Source organism: Vanellus vanellus (genome assembly GCF_965231255.1).
Source record: "Vanellus vanellus genome assembly, chromosome: 2".
Classification (NCBI taxonomy): domain Eukaryota; kingdom Metazoa; phylum Chordata; class Aves; order Charadriiformes; family Charadriidae; genus Vanellus; species Vanellus vanellus.
Genome location: NC_138906.1, coordinates 120,098,097 through 120,117,700, shown reverse-complemented (window position 1 = coordinate 120,117,700; position 19,604 = coordinate 120,098,097). Strand labels below are relative to the sequence as shown.

At 42.2% G+C, this 19,604-nt stretch overlaps 1 protein-coding gene across 1 annotated transcript in view; it reads right to left on the bottom strand.

Moving 5' to 3' along the window:
* TAF4B (TATA-box binding protein associated factor 4b) overlaps positions 1–1,289 on the bottom strand; it is a gene marked incomplete at both ends in the record, with an annotated part of 73,316 nt that extends 72,027 nt beyond the window's left edge. Inside the window, one exon of the mRNA XM_082480067.1 lies at positions 1,001–1,289. Within this exon, the coding sequence (XP_082336193.1) occupies positions 1,001–1,289 (289 nt within the window). The remainder of the gene's footprint in view (positions 1–1,000) is intronic.
* Positions 1,290–19,604: the final 18,315 nt, after the last annotated feature.

The following is a 19,604-nucleotide window of genomic DNA, read 5'->3' as shown; positions in this document are numbered from 1 at the left end:
AGACCAAGACAAGTGGAATCAAAGTCACTTTCTTTTCCAAGAAGCATTTAAATACAGCCTGACAGGGAAGAGTAGGAAGTTTAGAACCAACAGCACCTTCTTCCTCTTGTGACAAAGTGCAGGTAGGAGCCCTGGCGAACCCTCCGCTACCATCCAAAGTATTAAAGCCATCTTTAGCACAGCACTATGCAATTCCTACATTGATATTTTCTTTGCCACTGTAGGAAGCACATCCATATAAAGCGCTTTACAGAGAAAAAAGCGTTTCAAAGGGCAACACGTAATGAAATTTCAACATCACGCTCCTGATGCAGGGTAATAATAGTTTGTTTCAATAACGGTTCACATCGGCCCGGTTGTAACAGCGAAAACAATTCCTCCGGCACGGCTCGCTTGGAGTGGGAGTGCGAGCAGCGTGACTTGCGCTGTAAGTGGGAGTTACTTCGCAGTCGCCAACCCGCGTTCACACTTCCCCGTGTTGCTCCTTCATCCAAGTTCCACGAAAGCCTCAATTAGTCTTTTTTTCCAAGCCACAAATTAAGGTAACCCGGCCACTAAGTTTTCAGTTAGTCCTCCCGCTCCTCGTGCTATCCAGCAAAGTAAAAAGTTGCCTTAATCCAGAGACTTCCAGATCCATCCTCCCAGACAGGCTGTAAGCATCTCAGATGCCATGAGCATCCCAAGTGCTAAATGACTTCACCCGTTTACGTTCCCAACGCCCCGCCAGGCAGGCAAACGCCCCAATTCCTGCAAGTTTGGGGCAGAAAAAGCAACTCGCCCCAAACTTTCCGGCACACGCCTGAAACAGCCCCTGCGGTACCGGCAGCCGCCGGTCCCCCCGCCGCAAGGGCAGGGCGACGGGCTCCCGGGGGCGCCCGGCTGCCACACCGTCCCCCCCGACCCGTTCCCAGGCAAGCGGGCAGCGCGACATGCCAGCTAAGTCGCGACACAGTACCCAGCCCGAAGCCGGGGCAGCCCGGCAGGGCGGCCGCTCACTCACCTGGGGGCAGCTGTAAGTTGGCCGGTACCTGGAGGGTGGCCGTGGGCGTCCCCTTGGGCGCCACCGGCCGCGGGCCCCCGGAGGCGGCCACCCGGCGCGTCCCCGGAGGTGGTTGCGGGGCGGCGGAGGGCGACGGGCCGCCGGGCACCTTGGCGGCGGGGTCGCCCCGGTCGGGCGCCGGGCCTGCGGCGGGGGCGCAGAGGAGCCCGGCGGGGGGAGCGGCGGCGGCCGCTTGCTCCGGGTGCCCGCCGGGCATGAGCCTGACGGGGGCCGCCGCTGAGGTGCTCATGGAGGAGGAGGAGGAGGAGGAGGAGAAGAAGGCGGCGAGGGGACGGCCGCGTCGCGTCGAGCCCCGCGCCGTCCCACAGCATCGCGGGCGGGGGGACGCTCAGGCGCTGCCCCGGCCGCCGCCTCGCTCCCCGAGACACATGGTGGCCCCGCTCTGCCAGCTCCCGGCCGCCGCGCACGTGGGCCCGGCCGGCCCGGCCTCCCCTGCCGGCGGCGGGAGGGAGGGAGGGAGGGAGGGAGAGAAGGTGGGGAGGGAGGGAGGGAGGACGGGCGGAGGGCGGGCCCACGCTGCCGGCGCGGCCTACTGCGGCGGCGTCCGCCCCGGCCTGGCCTGGCCCGGCCCCGCCACCGCCCCTCAGAGCCCGCCCCCGCCCGCCGCGTTTGTAGAGCCATGCGGACCCCCGCGCAGGCCGTGATGCCCGGCTCTGAGGAGAAAGTTGGCGGCAGCCTGAGGGTATCCCCGTCACGGTAGAAGGAGAAGGCGGGTACGCTGCCCCGTAGGCGGGGTCTCGCCCCGGGGTCTCGCCAGGGAGGAGATACCGCCGCCGCCTCGCTGCCGGGATCCGGCTCCCGTCCCCGCCGGGCAGCACCGGCCGCTGTCAGAGCCCCCCGGTTTCAGTCAGCGGAGGAGGCGAAGCGTGGGTGACGGCCGCCGAGCTGGAAGCCGCTGATGGTACCGGCGGGCTGCAGGTGTCCTCGGGGCTCCCGTTAAAAAACAAAGGCGCTCCGGCAAGCGCAAGAAGTTCACCCGCACCTCCGTACCGGAGCTGAACTTGCTGACAGGCCGAAAAAGCGAGAGCAGCCGCCTGCCTGTAAGGACGAAGGGGATGAAGTTGTCTCGTTTGACCTTGGCGCCCAGGGCTGGATCTGAAGAAGGGCTGAGGAGGGACGAGGTGCAGCTTGCTGCCCTCGCAAAGCAAGCGTAGTCGTTGCAGGAGACATACAACGAAGCTTTTTAAAAAAAAATAAAATTTCACAGTATAACTGAAAAGCTTTTGCTCGTTTGATAAGGGTATCGGCATGACCTTCAGTAATTCTGTTTTGAGGTTTTTTTACTTATCATAGCTGAGTTTGGGCTAAGTTTCAAGAGGTTTTGGAAGCATGTTTCTGCACATGCCCCTCTTTACCCGTGGAACTCCAGGGGCGTTGCTCATCTGCCCAAGTTGAGCACAGCGTAAGTGATTACAAAACCCAAGGCCTGGTGTACAGTTCATTATAGTGGCAAGACAAGCACAAAATCCAACAAAATGTTAGGAGAGAAAAAAATAATTTTCATTTTAATTACTCTCCTATTAAGCATCCTTTGCTCTTTAGGTAGAAATGTACATGAGAAATTCTAATACTCGAAGATAACACTGAAAAATTGTATAAGACGAACAGAATGCAAAAAATTATACAACTGTCTTCCACGCCCTGATAGATAGTTTCATGCACCACTGCTTACAGGTTTGTCAGACTGTGTGAGCAAAGGAAACGCTCCTCTTTTTGACAATTTCCATTCACAACCTTGCTCAATTTCATGGTATGGCTGTTTTAAAATGCTGTCAGCAGCAGCTGGAACAGCTCTAGAACAGAAATTGCTTGAGGTCAAAATTGAAAGCATATGGCCACAGCTTAATTTCCAGCGTGGTCACAACACAGGTAACTGTACCCTCCCAAACTCCACTAGTACAGGTAACAACAGGCATGAAGATAAGTTGCATGAACTAGCTGGATAAGTGTCTTAATCTTTTATATGCATGTCAAGTTCATACTCCCATGCTTTCACTATTATTATATCAACAGCTTTAACAGATTGCAGAAAGCGCAGCTATCGCACCTGCATTTGCAACACACCAGGTAAGAAACACAGTGCCACAGAAGCCTATATTCAGGAACACAGAAGAAAAAACATATTTAGGATGCAAACACTGTATTTGCTGTCTCATGCGGCATCCCCTCTCCCTCATCGCTGCAGCTCTTGCCTTGCCTCTGCTCTCAGCGTGCTGACCATTCCAGAACAAACAGTCCAAAATCCCAAAGAGGCGGCAGCAGCAATGGTTACAGCCTCCAGGTGTGAGAGCAGGCTAGGAAGATGGTGGAAAAGGAGGTGATGGGAGAACACAGGAGGGAGGCAGACTCTCTACCCCTTAGAGCTCTGCCAAGTCTGGGCAATTTACGCCACTTCTTAAGTTGTGTTACACACACAGAGCAACAGCCAGGGTACAGTGAGTTACCTCCCACATGCCAAAGGATGCTCAGAGACCAGCAGAGAGAGAAACCAGTTCCAGCAAAGACCAACAGTGAGTGATGGCAGAAGGAGGAGGATGCAAGGGAAGGCACACTGTCCACTGTTCTTGGGCTTCGGGAAGAACAGAGATGGCTTATTACTTAAGAACAAGTTTTTCTCTTTATGGGGCCATTCAGCTTCTGAAGGAATCTCTGAGACTCCCGTGCAAATGCTCAGGATTGAAAGCATATTTGAAGGAGACAAACAGCTGAAGAAGACAGAAGTGTAGGCAGTAAAGCTGCAAAGCATAGCAAAGTGTGAAGAAAGGAAGCGAAAAACACAGGATAGTGAGAGAAAAACATACGGAGGCTGCAAAAGGAGCAAAGGAAGTGATATGAAAGACAACACAGGAAAAGGTACAATGATAATAAAGAGAAAAAAAAACACTGAAAAAAGCCCAGAAGATTTAGAATTATGCATATCTTAAAAAAAAAAAAAAAACCAAAAAAACCCCAAACCAGATAAGGTTAAAATGCCGTAAGTGTCCTTTCCAAACAAAGCAGATGCACTCATTATTCTATGAAACTGCATAGGAAATAGAAGGAAGGGTCCTTTTTTCACACTGGAAAAATGTGTTGTAATAGAAGACTGAATATTACCAGTATGCAGTCTTCATTACACAGAGTAAAAGAAATGCAAAAAGTCTGTCAGAATAACAAGGAACAAAGAATCTGGAATTTTAAAGCTATTTTCATAACTGAACAGATTACAGCACATGTAAAGAAAGTTATTTTTGTCACTACCTGGAGTTTTGTGATTTTTAATCGTTATTTTCTTGGGCGACTGCTACCACCAAAAAAAACTATGCAGTGAAAATCTTTGAATTAAGTAATCATTCTTGTCTACACCTTTTTTTCCCCAAGACCTTGTCCAGGACATACTGATAAATATGGTAACTGCTTTTCAAAGTCAGCTGAAGATATATCTAGCTGTTCATTCCATGAATTTCCAGCCTTGGAGAATTGACCTGCTTTACTACTTCAAATAACTCATGAATGGACTCATCTGATGTTCGTGTAGAAGTATCTTCTTTACCTTCCAGGCATAGGAAAGCATTACTGTAAACAGCAGTTCAGATTTCCTTCCCAGGAGCTGTTAGGTTATATACTGCCCATAGTTTCGTCTGCATAACCCCTTTCCAACAGTTGAGACTTATATTGTGCACATTGAATCAGTCTCTGCTCTACCAAGATTTCTCCAGGGTTTCAAATCGGATACTTAAAACACAGACCAACTACCCACCCTCCAAAATTCCTCTCCAGAGAGCAGGCCTTAACTCTTCCAAAGACAGACCTTTATGAAGTCCTCAGATCTTACATCACTTTCACATCCAACACTTCGGTTTTAGTTTCCTACAACCCTATAAAATCCATCTAATATGCTTCGAGGTTTTTAATCTGTCAGTGATCCTTTTCACAAAAGTTTTATTTTCTCTCCGATTGATAAATCATCAATTAAATACAACCAGCAAATTAGCTGGAATGAGAAACTTGTAATATTTGCCTTAAGCTTTTCTTAAATGACAGAGACTTGGCAGTGCTACGGAATTCACTTAAGCATGTAACTACAACATGAAGGGAAGAAATATGTGTGAAGATTTAATCTCATTAGTTAAAATAGTTAATTCCAACAGGAAAAATGAAAAGCTTAACATGAAACATGTTAAATAGTAACAAAGAACACTATCTCGTCAGGAAAAGATGCTGAAAGAAAAGAGATACTGTAGATAAGAGCAGTAAAAAAACAGAGAATAGAAAATTTCAACACCCCAAAAAAAAGTGAGAATGAGCTAGTTGAAAATGCAGTAATAGAAGATATGATTAAAAATGTTAAGTAATGAGAATAACGTTGCAAATGTTAGTTTATTTAGTGATGAAAACTATCGACTGAAATCATGACTGGCTATTTAATACCCTCAGAAACCACACCTCTACATTAAGTTTGCAATTTGAGTACATTTTTTTTTCTAAATTTATAGTGATTTCTAAATTTATAGTCAGTCTCCCCTGTTTTTTCTGTCTTGACTGATGATATTTTACGGCAGTACGTCTTTCTTTTGGGCATTCAGGTGAAAGATGCCAAACCAAATGTTACACTTGCATAAATAAGTCAAACTCTTTGTTCCATGAGATACGATACGCTGCAGCTTCAAAATCTTATGAAACATTTAAAAGTACAACAGGAAAGTACAACAAAAGAATTAGGCATATACTTTTATGTTGTTCTAAGCTATAAAGCTTGGTTGACTATTCTGAGCTATTAATAACAAGAGAGCTAACTGGACATGGAGCTTATCTATATGGTGAGGCATGTAAAGTCCAGCAGAGGAATCATAGAATCATAGAACGGTTTAGGTTGGAAGGGACCTTGAAGATCATTTACCCCCTGCCGTAGGCAGGGACACTTCCTGCTAGACCAGGTTGCTCAAAGCCCCATCCAACCTGGCCTTAAACACCTCCAGGGATGGAGCTTCCACAGCTTCTCTGGGCAACCTGTTCCAGTGCCTTACACCCTAACAGTGAAAAATGTTTTCCTAATATCTAGTCTAAATCTCCGCTCTTCCAGTTTGAAGCCATTCCCCCTTGTCCTATCACTACACGCCCTTGTGAAAAGTTCTTTCCCTGCTCTCCTGTAGGCCGCCTTTAGGTACTGGAAGGCTGCTATAAGGTCTCCCTGGAGCCTTCTCTTCTCCAGGTTGAACAACCCCAACTCCTACCCCAAGTCCTACCTGGATGTGCACTTGCAGTTCTTCCTGGTTTGAGGAACCCAAAGTGACACAATGAAGCCACACAAGCGATCTGATGAGGTGGGAAGGTCAGGGAAGCACACAAACCTCACAAACTAGGCTTTAAGTGAGGAAGAAAGGTCAGAAGACCAAGCGAACAGAGGGAGAAGGAAGGGAGGATTGGGCACAAGCAATAGAAATGCGTAGCTGGAAATATAGAATAACAGGAAATAGGTACAGGTAAAATGCCTTGGCAAAAAGATTCACAGTATTAAAAGGTTAGCCTTTGGGCACAAATATATTCTCAATGGAACACAGACAGTAAAAAAAAAACCCAACTGATCTAAGATTTAACATTTTAAGAATTATATAACTGTATTAAGAAGTTGTACTGGATACCACTTGCTATCTGGTAAAATTCACTAGAAGAAAGCAGTTTTATCACTGAAGCTGCAGTGGCCTATAATAATACAGCATTACATAAAGTGACATTGCTAATCTATTTTTCATGAATAATGGACAAATTGCAACACTTAGTAAATGAAACAGAACAAAAATCAGAACTTTACTGGACTCATAATAGCACTGAGCAGTCATTATCCATTTTACAAAAAGTTACAGTAGAAAAGGAAAAAAAAAGGTGTGTGGGGTGTCTGACCGATTTTACATATCTTGTACCAACACTAACTGGGGGAAATCATCAGGTCCTGGAAAACATGTTAATAATTTTTTGTGGCAAATGTATTTTCAAGAAAAAGAGGAATGTGTGAAGATATGCCTCTTTGCACAGTGCAGGAGGAACAAGCACATTGGGTTTAGCACAACTGTAGCTCCATCAAGTTTCAGGAAAACTACAGAACTCAGCTTAAGAAGAACCAAGTGCATTCAGCAACTCTGTGCACTGTAGACAATTACTGCCTCTTAGAACATCAAAAACATTATAACAGCCATTGTAATCGTTCTGCAACAGCTATTTTTTCTCTTTTCAGATGCTTTTCCCCTTCCCTGTTTCTGCAACATGAATTTCAGTATCTTTTGCACTAAAAATCTAAGACAAAATGATTAACACCACTGATTTCCAATTGTGATGCTACAATCTATTTAATTACATTCCATAGCAAAAATTGTGCTGCTAAATATTTGTAAAGCACTTCAAAGTGGTGTAAACAGTCAGAATCAGATTGACGAATCAGATAATGGTGAATTAAGAGAGTGCTGGCAACCAACAGTGGAGTTACCAGAGGTGCTAAAATGGGGCTGCATCCCTTTCCCACCACTTAACAACACCCACTTTAAGGCTGAGCGAAAGCTGTAACACAAACTATGCCAGTAAAATCTGAAGTCCAACTGCAGCCAAATTAAAACTGGTGTTGGTGTTCACCTACCTCTGTAAACGGAGACTGGAATTCTGTTGTAGCGTATAAGATGTCTTCCTGTTCTTTCATGCTGTGCCCTAGTATTAAACAAGCTTAGGTGTCAGTTGGAGCTATGTTCCACTAGGTAGTTTCCAAATTATTTTTTTTTAAAGTACTCTATTTAATTGTGTTCATCAGCATTTTATAAACACATAAGTAGTTAGGCCAGGTATTAGAAATTTTTATTTCTAAGAGAAAACAGAACGTTAAAGAATAAACACTCTGATGAGTATTCCAACTTTGTTGGGAAAATAAGGCTGCAATGCAGTTATTTTTTCTCTACAAAGAAAAAGAAACACCAACAAACCAAACCAAAACCAAACCAAAAATCCATTACTGACTGGAAAAAAGGACGTAGCAAATCATCTTCATTAGGGCACATCATGAATCCTCCTTCAAGTTACAAGGCTGTGTCCTTGTTTTCCTTCATCTTCAGAAGCACCATGTTGTAGGAAACTATTGCTGGAGTGATGCATTTAATTTCCACCTCCCTGTGCTTGTGTATCATCTTGGATTAAGCAGGTGCATGTTTTTTAGCTGAACGGCTGGCTGTCCGCTGGGAATGCATAATTTGATTCTCCCTTAACACACACAAAACATAAAAGTATGGGAATACATGATTTCTGACCCTGGAACTGCAATCAAACAGATTGATTTACTTGATCAAAAATAAAAAGTGCCTGCAAAGAACACATGGGTTTATCTTTTTATTTCTTTTGGTGAATAATAAAAAGGTCAATATTTTTTTTCTTCCTCTCCCTCCACCCTGTTCACATATTTGAAGGAGCAGAGAGAGATTTTAAACTTTGAGCAAATGTTAAAGCTAAAAAATTAGTCTAATTAATGTCAAAAGCATTAATGCAAAGCAAATGAATTGCTTAATTTCTTCACATACTTGGGAAAGTGTGTTTACATGTTGCTCCCTCCCCCGTTTTCTGTATGCTGTTTTCCTAAACATCCAAGTCACAGTCACTGACTGTGCTATTGTATTGGGAGAGATGAAATGCACACTGAATTTCAAAGCACACACGCATTGTTAAAATTTGTTATTCAAGCTGAAGGCCTAAAGACAGTCAATAGGAAACCCAAGATACCTGTAATTAGGCCAGGTAAATTTGAGTCCACCCCTTCTCTCCATCCACACCTGAGTGTTATTGGGGAAAAACAAAACAAAAAGAACCCAAACACCAAAACCAAAACAAAAATACCACAAACCCCAAAACATGATGAGCTGGAACAACAAACACAGTTTTGAAGATGTGTTTATTTTTTCCACCAGCTATCACAGACTGACGGAATAGCTGAGATTGGAAGGGACCTCTGGAGGTCCTCTGGTCCAACTGCTTCCTGCCTAAGGAGGGCCACCTAGAACCAGTTGCCCAGGACCATGTCCAGATGACTTATGAATATCTCTAAGGAAGGAGACTCCACAACCTCTCTGGGCAACCTGTGCCAGTGCTTGGTCACCCTTACAGTAAAAAAAAAAAAAAAAAGTATTTCCTGATGTTCAGAGGGAACCTCCTGTGTTTCAGTTTGTGCTTGTTCCCTCAGGTCCTGCCACTGGGCACCACCACCAACAGCCTGGCTCTGTCGTCTTTATACCCTCCCTTCAGGTATTTATTCATGAGATGCCCCTGAGCCATCTCTTCTCCAGGCTGAGCAGTCCCAGCTCTCTCAGCCTTTCCTCATAGGAGAGATGCTCCAGGCCCTTAGTCATCTTCAGGGCTCTTTGCTGGACTGTCTCCAGTCTCTCTTGTACTGGGCAGCCCAGAACTGGACACAGCGCTCCAGGTGTGACCTCACCGGTGCTGAGCAGAGAGAAAGGATCACCTCTCTTGACCTGCTGGCAATACTTTGTACTGTGTTATAAGTATTAACATAACTGTTCCAAAAATGAAAATGCTGTACTCCGATAATATTTTTAATGTAAATTCTTTTTATATACTCTAAAGCCTGTATTTTCCACTTGAGAGAGAAACAGAAGCTATTAAGCTACAAAGAGACCACAGCATGTCAGAAATACTGTGATAAGGATCACTACAGGATAAAACATTGCTATCATTTTCATCATTTTCAAAGACAGTGATAATGTCTTATACAACCCACACAAGTAGCATGTTGCCATACACCTTCCTACACTGCTTCCTGCATGAAACGTTCCCAACAGTGCCTTACACTATTATAAATTAGCAGCAATCACTATAGCTCCCAGCACTATCAATCTACAGAGACACTGCAAAAGTCACCTAACATTATACCACCAGATGTTAGGGGAGATTTCATACATCAAGTTGAATGCACAGGTGTCACCTGGAATAATTTTTGTCAGAAGATTTTGCACACTGGTTGTATACTTGTTTCCTATAAAGTCATTAACACATACCTGTGGTGGCTGGTTTCTTCTTATTATGGCAAGTTCAATGTTTTTTCCACCAGATTTCACAGCGTAGTGTACAATGAAATTATTAAAACAAGTATATTTATCACGCATTTCACATTTCATGAAGGAAAGAAGCCTAAGCTTTTCTTGAAGCACTTATCATGTGTTTTGTACTGAATTACTTCTTAGCAAAGCTGCTTGCTGATTCGATGGTGTACTTTTGAGCTCCTGTAGCTTCTTGTGGGTAATTCCTTTCCAAAAACTCTTACCCAGTTTTAGCATTGCCATCAATTGCATTGGCCTGTGGAGGACAGAAAGGAAGTTTTAAATCTCACCGCAAGATACATTAATTTACCTGCTGTAATCAGTCTTACAAAGGCTTGTGTACATTTCATATTGGGACTCCCTCACTGTCACTGTGCAATATGCAGTGCACAACTCACCTGTCTGCCAGGTCAATCATTCCCCCTTGCAGCTTCTACTTAGACTCTGCTAATGTTTCAATGCTTGATCTTAGCGTCTACAGGAACATAAATATATGAGAAGAGCAGTTCCAACTTTTTCATGCCACATATTTCTTTATCTAAACTGTTCTAGTAACTCTGTTTTTGCTAAAACCTCTTCCGCTGTAGAGCCACGGGAGGGACACAAATTTCTAATCCGTTTAACACAGTCCTGTGAGAAATAGTTGAAGAACCCCAAATTAAATTCTCTGCATTGGAGAAGCATTCTGAGTGAGCCAGGACGTAAAATACTTCTCTAAACAACGTAGATCTATATTCAGGGTTTTACAAATGCCATGTTGTTTCTGGTTTTGGGGTTGGTTTGTTTTTTTTTTTTTCAGTTAAAAGCTAAGAAGGTGTGTTTGGGAGAACTGCCAAAGTTTGGTACCTATTTCTTTACATCAGAGAGGAAAAAAAAAGCATACACAGGGTTTCTCTCAAAGGGAATTCAAAACTTGTTTCATTTTCACTGTCATCTAAATTGCTATCAGAGCTTCCTGGTGAATTAAGGAGTGCCTACATGGTATGGTGCACGAGACTCGCTTCTAGTGCTGCAGCTATTGTCTTTTCTTGCAGTAACTAGCGAATAAATATTTGTAGTGATTCAAAGGTTATCTTCCCCTGAAGTTTAATAATAATAATAAATTATTCTAACATAATAATAATTTTTAAAAATCACTAACATTTGTTCATTTAAGAGGGAAGTGGAAGGTGGGCAGAAGTTTCATCTGGGTTTACTGAGGAGATGATTATGACCATCTCCACACATGCCATGACTTTGTCAACTAACCGTATTACCGGTGACCTAACAGCCAACATGCTTCTGCTGATCCTGCAGGCAAGGTTCCATCGGCATCTTCTCAAATTAAAATGAGAATGGCAAGAATGGTGTTTTGCACTGTTTGCAGTGAAAAAAGTACATTCAGAAAGTTGTTTTCCTTTTCATGTTTATAATACTGTCATTAATAAACCAGTTGTCAGATACTGTAAATCCTTACCTCATTGCTTGATCTTTCCAACGTCTATCTGCATGGCCCAGAATTCTTTCCCAGCTAGCTCAAAAACGCCTTTGAAGTATTGTGATGGCTCATGAGCACAGCAGTCTGTGTTTTGGTCCGAGTTCATTAGAGATGAAAGAAATCCACAGGACAGGGGAAAAGCAGACGGTGGCTAGGACTTCCCTGCTTCCCGGCTCTTGGGAATCAAGCCGTGAACATGAACTGTAATCCAATTAACTACACCCTTGAGGCAAAAACTAGGGAATAAGAAGCAACTACAGGCACGTCCCAGCAGGACAGGGAACCAAGAAGGCAGTGTGATGGACACATCGTGGTATAGAACAATAGAAGACTACAAAGCAAAAACACTACCGCTTGCATTGGTAGGTAACTGCTACTCTATGCTCACCTTGGGAAAAATAAAAACAAACAAACAAACATGAAATAATTAAGAAAGGAGGAAAGAAGACATTAGCGCTTCTGCTTACCTTTTGTCCATAACCTCCAAGTTAAGAGCCCAATACTTAGAGCAAAAAAGAATTGAAGGAAGATAATGCTAACAGCCAGAATGGCTATTACCTGACAAATTACCCAAAAGGCAACTTTCCCCACAAAGTTTCTTAAACGGAGACAATGCAAAGTGTTTGCTTACTTGCCAGTTCTAGAAGCTACATTAAAGCTATCAACAGAATTAAGAGCTGTAAGAAAAATGGCAAAAATATCAAATTGATAAAACTAGCACTTACAGTATCAACACAGTAATGATAAATACTTATATAATAAAACTATCCACTTGAAACAAAGATAGGTCAATACAGAAGTGATATTCAATATTCATCTTCCTCTTTGGATTTTTTATTTCATTGGTGGCCAAAGACAGAGAGATATTAAAAAAATACACAGAACATACAGAAAAGTAGCGTAAGACTTAAAAGGATCCTTATGCCCTTCAGTCCTTTGCCTCAAAGCAAACGTGATCTGTGATTTTGACTTCACCATGGCACATATACTTACAGGTCTGGGGGAGTTTTAATCCATTCTACAGAAAAATTGTTCCAATTTACACATAACCAAAGCACAGAAGCTATTACAACATTCTGGTGTATTATCTTCCTCCCCCCTCTTCTCCTACTGAGTTTGGAAGATACTTGTCTTCAAAGAGAATTAATCCAAAGCCACCTGAGCAGTAAAGGTGGACACCGCTCCTGTCTGCACTGCAGAGCTCAACCCACTGCCGTAGCTTTCAGCTACCTCACCTATACCTATGCCAGAACAGAAAAGCCGTCACTGCACGGGGCCAGACACTGAAGCTTGATTCTCTCCGTTGCTACAATGGTCTTTGGAACACATTGGGAGCAGGCAGCCAGGACACAGCTCGTCCATTTTGAAGGCAAGGGGGGTCTGGTACGAACATGGTCTCAGGGATAAAAAGTGGGCTTTGGCAGTTTTGTTCGCTAATGAAGATGGTACCCCATCAGCTCATGCGTTGGAAGAGCTTTCAGCAACCACTAGGCACAAAGTCAACAATGAAATTACTCCAGTTAATTAAAGTGGTAAATATCTGATTGACTGAGTACAAAGTACGGACAAGACCAGCTTCAGTCAGGTGTGACCGTTCCTTTAGCCAGAGGACTTCCTCCACCCTGCTTCTACCTGTCTCCATTTAATAATAAATTAATAATAATAATAATACTCCTCTTGGTCATTGCCTGCATGACCAACCAACATATTCAATAGTTTCCCTACAATTTTAGTGGAAGCCTAAGTATAATCATCCAGATTGCTCTTTTGCAGGACAGCTGCAATGTTGACAGGGAGAGCTTCTAGTGTGAGCAGATCGTACACCGAAGGGTTCACCGTATTTGTTCCAGTCCTGCTTGAGTCAATTACAAAAACCTGTGATGAAGAGCAAGGTACAAATCAAAACTGCCACAAAAACTGGCACAAATACTCTAATAATGGCCTAGATGCTGTTTGTGTTCTTTCAAGTACAGCTGATAGGAGAGCTTTCAGTACCTATACAGAAAAGTTTCTATAAAACACAACAAGTGAACAAAAGAGTCACAAATAAAAACAAGACACATTTCAGATGGATATTTTTTTTCTGTATGGACAGACTACCATTTCTTGCAGCAATTATTAAGCCTTTGTAAAGGCTTTACATCTATTTATGTATTTTTCCTATAGTTTATTATACCTTTATTTGCAAAACCAAGTATGTTTCAGTGACTCAGTTGGCTTGAACCTTCCTTCTGATCCTGTTGATGTTTGGTTCAGAATTCAATATCCAATGTCAGAGGCATGCACTGACTATGCAAAAACTTTTAATGCGTACAATTGATTCTTCCTACAGTCCATATATGCAGTACTTACATGTAAGTACTCAAATACTTACCGACTATATATATATATATAAGTTGACACTTATCTTTCAAGACTGGTAGGTACCAGATGGATCTGTCTGGTGCAGTTCAGGACTCCCACCACTATCGAAGCCCACAGTCAAGGCAGACATACCAAAAGGTCTAGAGCCATCGCTTTGTGCGCAGCACTGTGGGAAAGCTGGCCAGTTTTGGCATCCCAGAAAATTAATAAATTTACTGGGCCAATACGCAAGGGAAGCACAAGACTGAAAAGGCTGGATATAGGTATTCACCATAATTCACCATAATCTTCATTTCTAATACATCAACAGCTTATTTGCGATCTTCAGAAATCAGTTCATGGTCAGTGTTCCAGTTGCACAACTTCATTTAAGTCACACACAAGTAACTAAGGCAAAACAGCTTTCACTGTAAAGAATCTATTCCCTGTTAAAACCACACAGACTACAGAAATTAAGGTTTAATCAGATTATCCTTTAATGTAATCTCAGGCACAGTTGTGAACAGATTTGAAGGAACATCTCAGATGGTTGCAGTCAATCAGCCTGCTCACAGGTGGTCAGCTAGTCCTTAGTATTTGAAAATAAGTATCTGCATCTGTGAGTTTTACATTCAATTTCGCCTTTCACATTGCTGTCTTCTGTAAGGGATTTTGTTATTTTCTTTTTAAGTTTATATTTTTATCTCAACTCTTTTATACAGTAATATTGTTTAGTCTCTCTGCATTATTATTTCCAAATTATACAACAAATGTTTTTCACAGATCTATACATATGAGGACAGTTATGTTTGCTCATGCTCCTCAAAATAAAAGAGCTCATAATGGTGATTATTTTCTCATGAAGAAAACAGTTATTTTTCTCAAGTGATATTCACATTTTAAAAGAAGTTGTGCAAAGGAAACTTAACCTGACTTCCTTTTTTTACAGATAATAATAGAAACAATCGGTTTGTTTTCAATACTCAGGGTCATCTGACGCTTTAAGCGGAAACCTGAAAGTGCCAAACTGCTTACCTGCTGAAGTTGCAAAGCTGTGTGTGGTATATTCTACTGTGAGTGGACCCTCAAGAGACAGTTTATGGTGCTGTTAATCACTATTCTGGCACCAGCAATCAGGTCTGCATAATCATAATGATGAAGTCATTACAAAGACTCTTTCATTAACTAGCAACAAATTAATATTCAAGAAGGAGCAAACCATTGCAACTTTTTTTTTTTAAGTCAGAAACTGCTGAAAAAGCAATGTAGGTGAAGACAGAAGCAAATTCAAACCAGCACACAGAAGTAACTTTATTCTAACTGAGAAACAGCACCTTTAAGTAAATTTCAGGCCATAACATTTTTTAAGTTTACAGAAAGTAACCTTACAGAATTAAATAGGGATTTAGCCCCTCAAAAAACACATAAGAAAAGCACCCTGCTCCCTACCATGCCACACATCATGGTTTTGGTATTGTACAACTCCCTTCACCCCACAGGAAACTGGGGTTACAGCACCATACTCGCAGGTAGGAAGACAGAGTTGCTGAGATACATCCTTATTCTTCTTTATTACAAGCTACTGTAGAAAATCCAAGGCACATTTCACATTATAACTTTCCTGATGGTAAAGCCAGTTGAGTAGGTTCCTGATTTCCCCCTTTCCCAGTCAATTATTCATTCACTGGTGTAGTTCTTCATCCTCCTATTCTCCCACAGATTCACCTGCTTGTGAGGCCAGTGAAAACACTCAGCTTCCAAAAGTAAAATATATATTTTTTTTAAGTTGGATTATTTTGGTGACCCATTTACTACAAAAAGCTGAGAATTTCTTCTGTCACTTGGAAGCCCCATCTTGGGGAGCAGCTCTATGTTCAACATCAGCCAATCTAAGAACACACTGCTATCAAAAGAGATTTTCCCATCTCTTGTCCCTCGCTGCATCTTCTTATTCTCTCCCAGTGTTAGGACGAGCTGTTCTGCAGCTGTTAAGTCAGATCAGTGTGTTGACTTTACTCAAAACTAAATTTTTTTTACTAAATTATTTGTTAGTTTTGTTTTAATCCCTTCTGAAAGCATGCAAAGAGGACAGTTTCACATCCTGATAGCATGACCTAAATAGAGATTGCCACAAAAAGCAGCAGTCTGTTCTTCCCAACCACTTCCACATAGACATTCCTTCAGCTTCCCCTGAATTGGATTTAACAATGACAAAACTTTGTGGCTACTCATGAAAAAAAGAATTCACTTTGCATCAGATCAGTGAGTTTAGGACTATTTTCTTCAGTAGCAGCTTGCATGCACAAAGGTTAGGTCTAACATCAAATTGTACCCTCAGTGGGTGTTAATAATGGTTTGACCATCACAAAAGGACAGTTCCATCTCCTCCACCAGCTTCTTCCATCACTCCCCCCTTCCCTCACAGAGTTAGGCGGCTCATGCAGTTGCACACTGAATCAATTCAACAAGCAAATAAAGAGGTTTTTTTTCTGTGAGGTTAGTGAGTTGAGTCACTTCACAAGGAGTCAAAGAAGCATCAGAAAGGGCATCAGGGAGGAGACGGAAGTGCCTGGGGTACAGCAGAGACAAGGGGATGAAGTAGCACCACCAAGAGCACAGACCTGTATGAGAGTTCAGACTGATGAAAGTCAGTGCTACTGTGTCTCTCTGTGAATTGCTCCCTGAGCCTCTACGGGCTCTCACCTGGCCTTGGTCAGACACTGCAAGAAACTTTTTCCTCCTGGCTTATGTCTCTGAAGGTCAGGCTTCCAGCCTGGCTTACCATGCTTCAGCTGGGCAGCAAAGCCAGCACAAAAGTGACAACAGAAGAGCACAGACCGGAGTAAGACCTTTGTCTTGCAGTGGCAACTAGCCATGACCAATCAGTTTAGTGCTCACATGGAACTGTACGTTGAGATGAGGCATATGCTCTAAGCAGTTTGTCTAACCAATTTGCTGCGTTTTCATTCAGTTTTACCTTCATTCAATCCTCATCTGAAGGAAAATATTCCCTGCGGAGGCAACTGTTCACAAGTGTTAGTTCATATAGGGAACAGGGGTCTCACAAATGAGACAGGCATGTCAAGAGGTAGTTTCTGGAGCAGAGGAGGAGGACAGCAGCACAGATTCAAGCCTAAAGTTGTCTTCCAACTCTCCAGGAATATTTCCAGTAACACCTTGGTTTGTTTTGCTGAATTTGATCTCCAGATTTGCCTTTCTTGTCCCTTTCAGTCTGCCTATTGCCACTGCAACCAGTACAGAGCAGCTTCTGCTTTCCAAGTGGCTTGTCCCTGATGATGAGATGCAAACAGACCCAAATAAGATGATTTAAAAAAAGAAAATAGGGACCAATAAGTTTTAAAAATCAAAATAATTGCCACTGTCCCCATAAGAATCCTTCAGCTATATTCAAATCAGTTATGTAGGAACACAAGCCTTCATATCTTGGTACCAATCTCCCAAACCACTATGTCCACCTTCACAACGTTTTTTAAATTCAGTCTTTAAAAGACTTTTGCATACTCCGTATCTGCAATGGTATGAACTGTGGAGCAGTAACACCAGGAACAACACCTGCAAAAGCCAAACAGACATGATCATCAAGTGCATACATTTCCTCACAGTTCTTTCCTCTTGAAGCTTGGTGACAGTTTTTTTTTCTGTCCAACACAGCTGTACCTAGCCTTCAAATTCCAATCTGTTAGATGAGAATAAAGAAATTGTTCTTATTTCCAATATTAACTTTATTTACGTTACGCAGAGAAGATGTTATTATACCAAGTCTTTTCACAAGGACACCAGCAAACAGCTATGTGGAGGCTGCGCCATTGCCCCCAAACAATAAATAATAATGTTTGACATCTGTTAGGAAGGAAAAATGATAAGTTGCGGTAAACATCACAGCAAAAAGTTTCAAAGTTGCAAAAGTTGTGGTTTACAAATACAGTACAGAGAGGCAGCCCCTGAACAAAAGGCTCACAGCCAAAGTAGAAAACAAAGGAAATAAGGTGGTTACAGACACAAGAGCCCAGGGAGATGGCAAGACAACACAGATCAATGTGATAAGCGGTATTCTCAGTATCCTCTCTGTTTATAGGTGCAATCATGGCTAAGCTGATCTAACAGCTAACTGCTGACAAAGAAGGGTAATGCTGCTCCACTCTTGTGCCCTAGTAATTGTATTCCTTTGCTTTGACATCAAAACTCATCTGCTCCCTATTTGTGAAACTCAACAGGCAGAAAACTGCTTTTAGAGAAAAGCAATTGGTTTTCTACTAATTTAGCTTCCTTAAACATCTCACTACAAGATCAGATGAGTAAAAGTGATGGCACAGGAGACAGAGTGAGAACATGTAGCCATGAGTGTACTGGGGGCCGAAGGAAAAACATGGCTTTTGATAACAGCTGGCTGTGAGGTTTACTGAGCTATAAGATAATGCCAGACTGCAACATAAATGCTGTCACTGGTTTCACAGGTATTTTGGTGGGGCACAGTTTTGAAGGTAGACAATGACATATCATGGACATTTATGAGAAGCTCCTTTCATATCCAGAGGTAGAAAGAGAGATGTAGACAGCTGGTTTGAAAACTTCTAGGAAAGACTAATGGAAAGGGTGTTAGGGCAGCATCTCAAGAACTTTGTTGGTTGGTTTGAAACTCAGCATTTCCCCTCATAAAACCTTTCTCTTAGAATATACAAATCAACGAATGCCAAAAAGGAAAGAAAAACTGACTGGCACTGTGTCAGGTCTTTTCTAAAGCAAAGAAATGAACGATAAGATCAATGAAAAATAAAGTCGGATTTTGAGCTGAAAGTCTCAAGCATGACCAAAATAGCATATAAGCATGCCCCTCCTCCTTTGCTCTCTCAGTCTTCCTCAAAGGTGCTCTCCTACCAACACTAAGGAATTGATGCAAAAAAGGACTTACAGGAACATACCAGTAGTCCTTTTTTTTGAAGAAATTTATCATTTTATCCAGCACTCAAGAAAGGAAAGCTCTTTGAGTACCCTACGTATAAAACTCTCCCCTTTTTTACATTATTTCCTTGTGATAAATATTTTCCTTATCACTTACCTAATACCAAAGCTTTGCTACATCACAACCAACATCAAACGTCTCAGTTTATGTGACTATTTTATATAAAGTACACAGACGGTAAAATATTACCTAAATGAATGCAGAAAACTGTACATGATTTTAAAAAGACATAAACTGTTATCTTGAGGCATTTAGGAAGAGTAACAGACTATGGTTTCATACTTCTACTATAAAATGTTTGCTCTTTAAAAAAAATCCAAACCAACAGATACACAAGATCTAGCCATCAATTCTACTTGTTTTATAGCTGATATAACTTCCATTTTGAATAGGCCAGCAAAAGTTTTCATAGACAATTTCTTGTTGCATTTTCAATCCATTACAAGTTTTATCTTCTGTTCTAGCCCTACAATTTATTACTTTGCTTACAAAAATTAGATCTGAACCAATAAATATCAATAAACATAGGAGGTTTCATCTGCTTCCCTTCACCAGATTTGACCACTGTCTCTTCCACTTGGCTCTCCTTGTCATAATTTCTGATGAATTTCAGTTTTTTGTTTCCTATCCCCAGAGAGAAAAATTATCTCTATTCTTGATTCGTGGGTTATAATTTCTTGT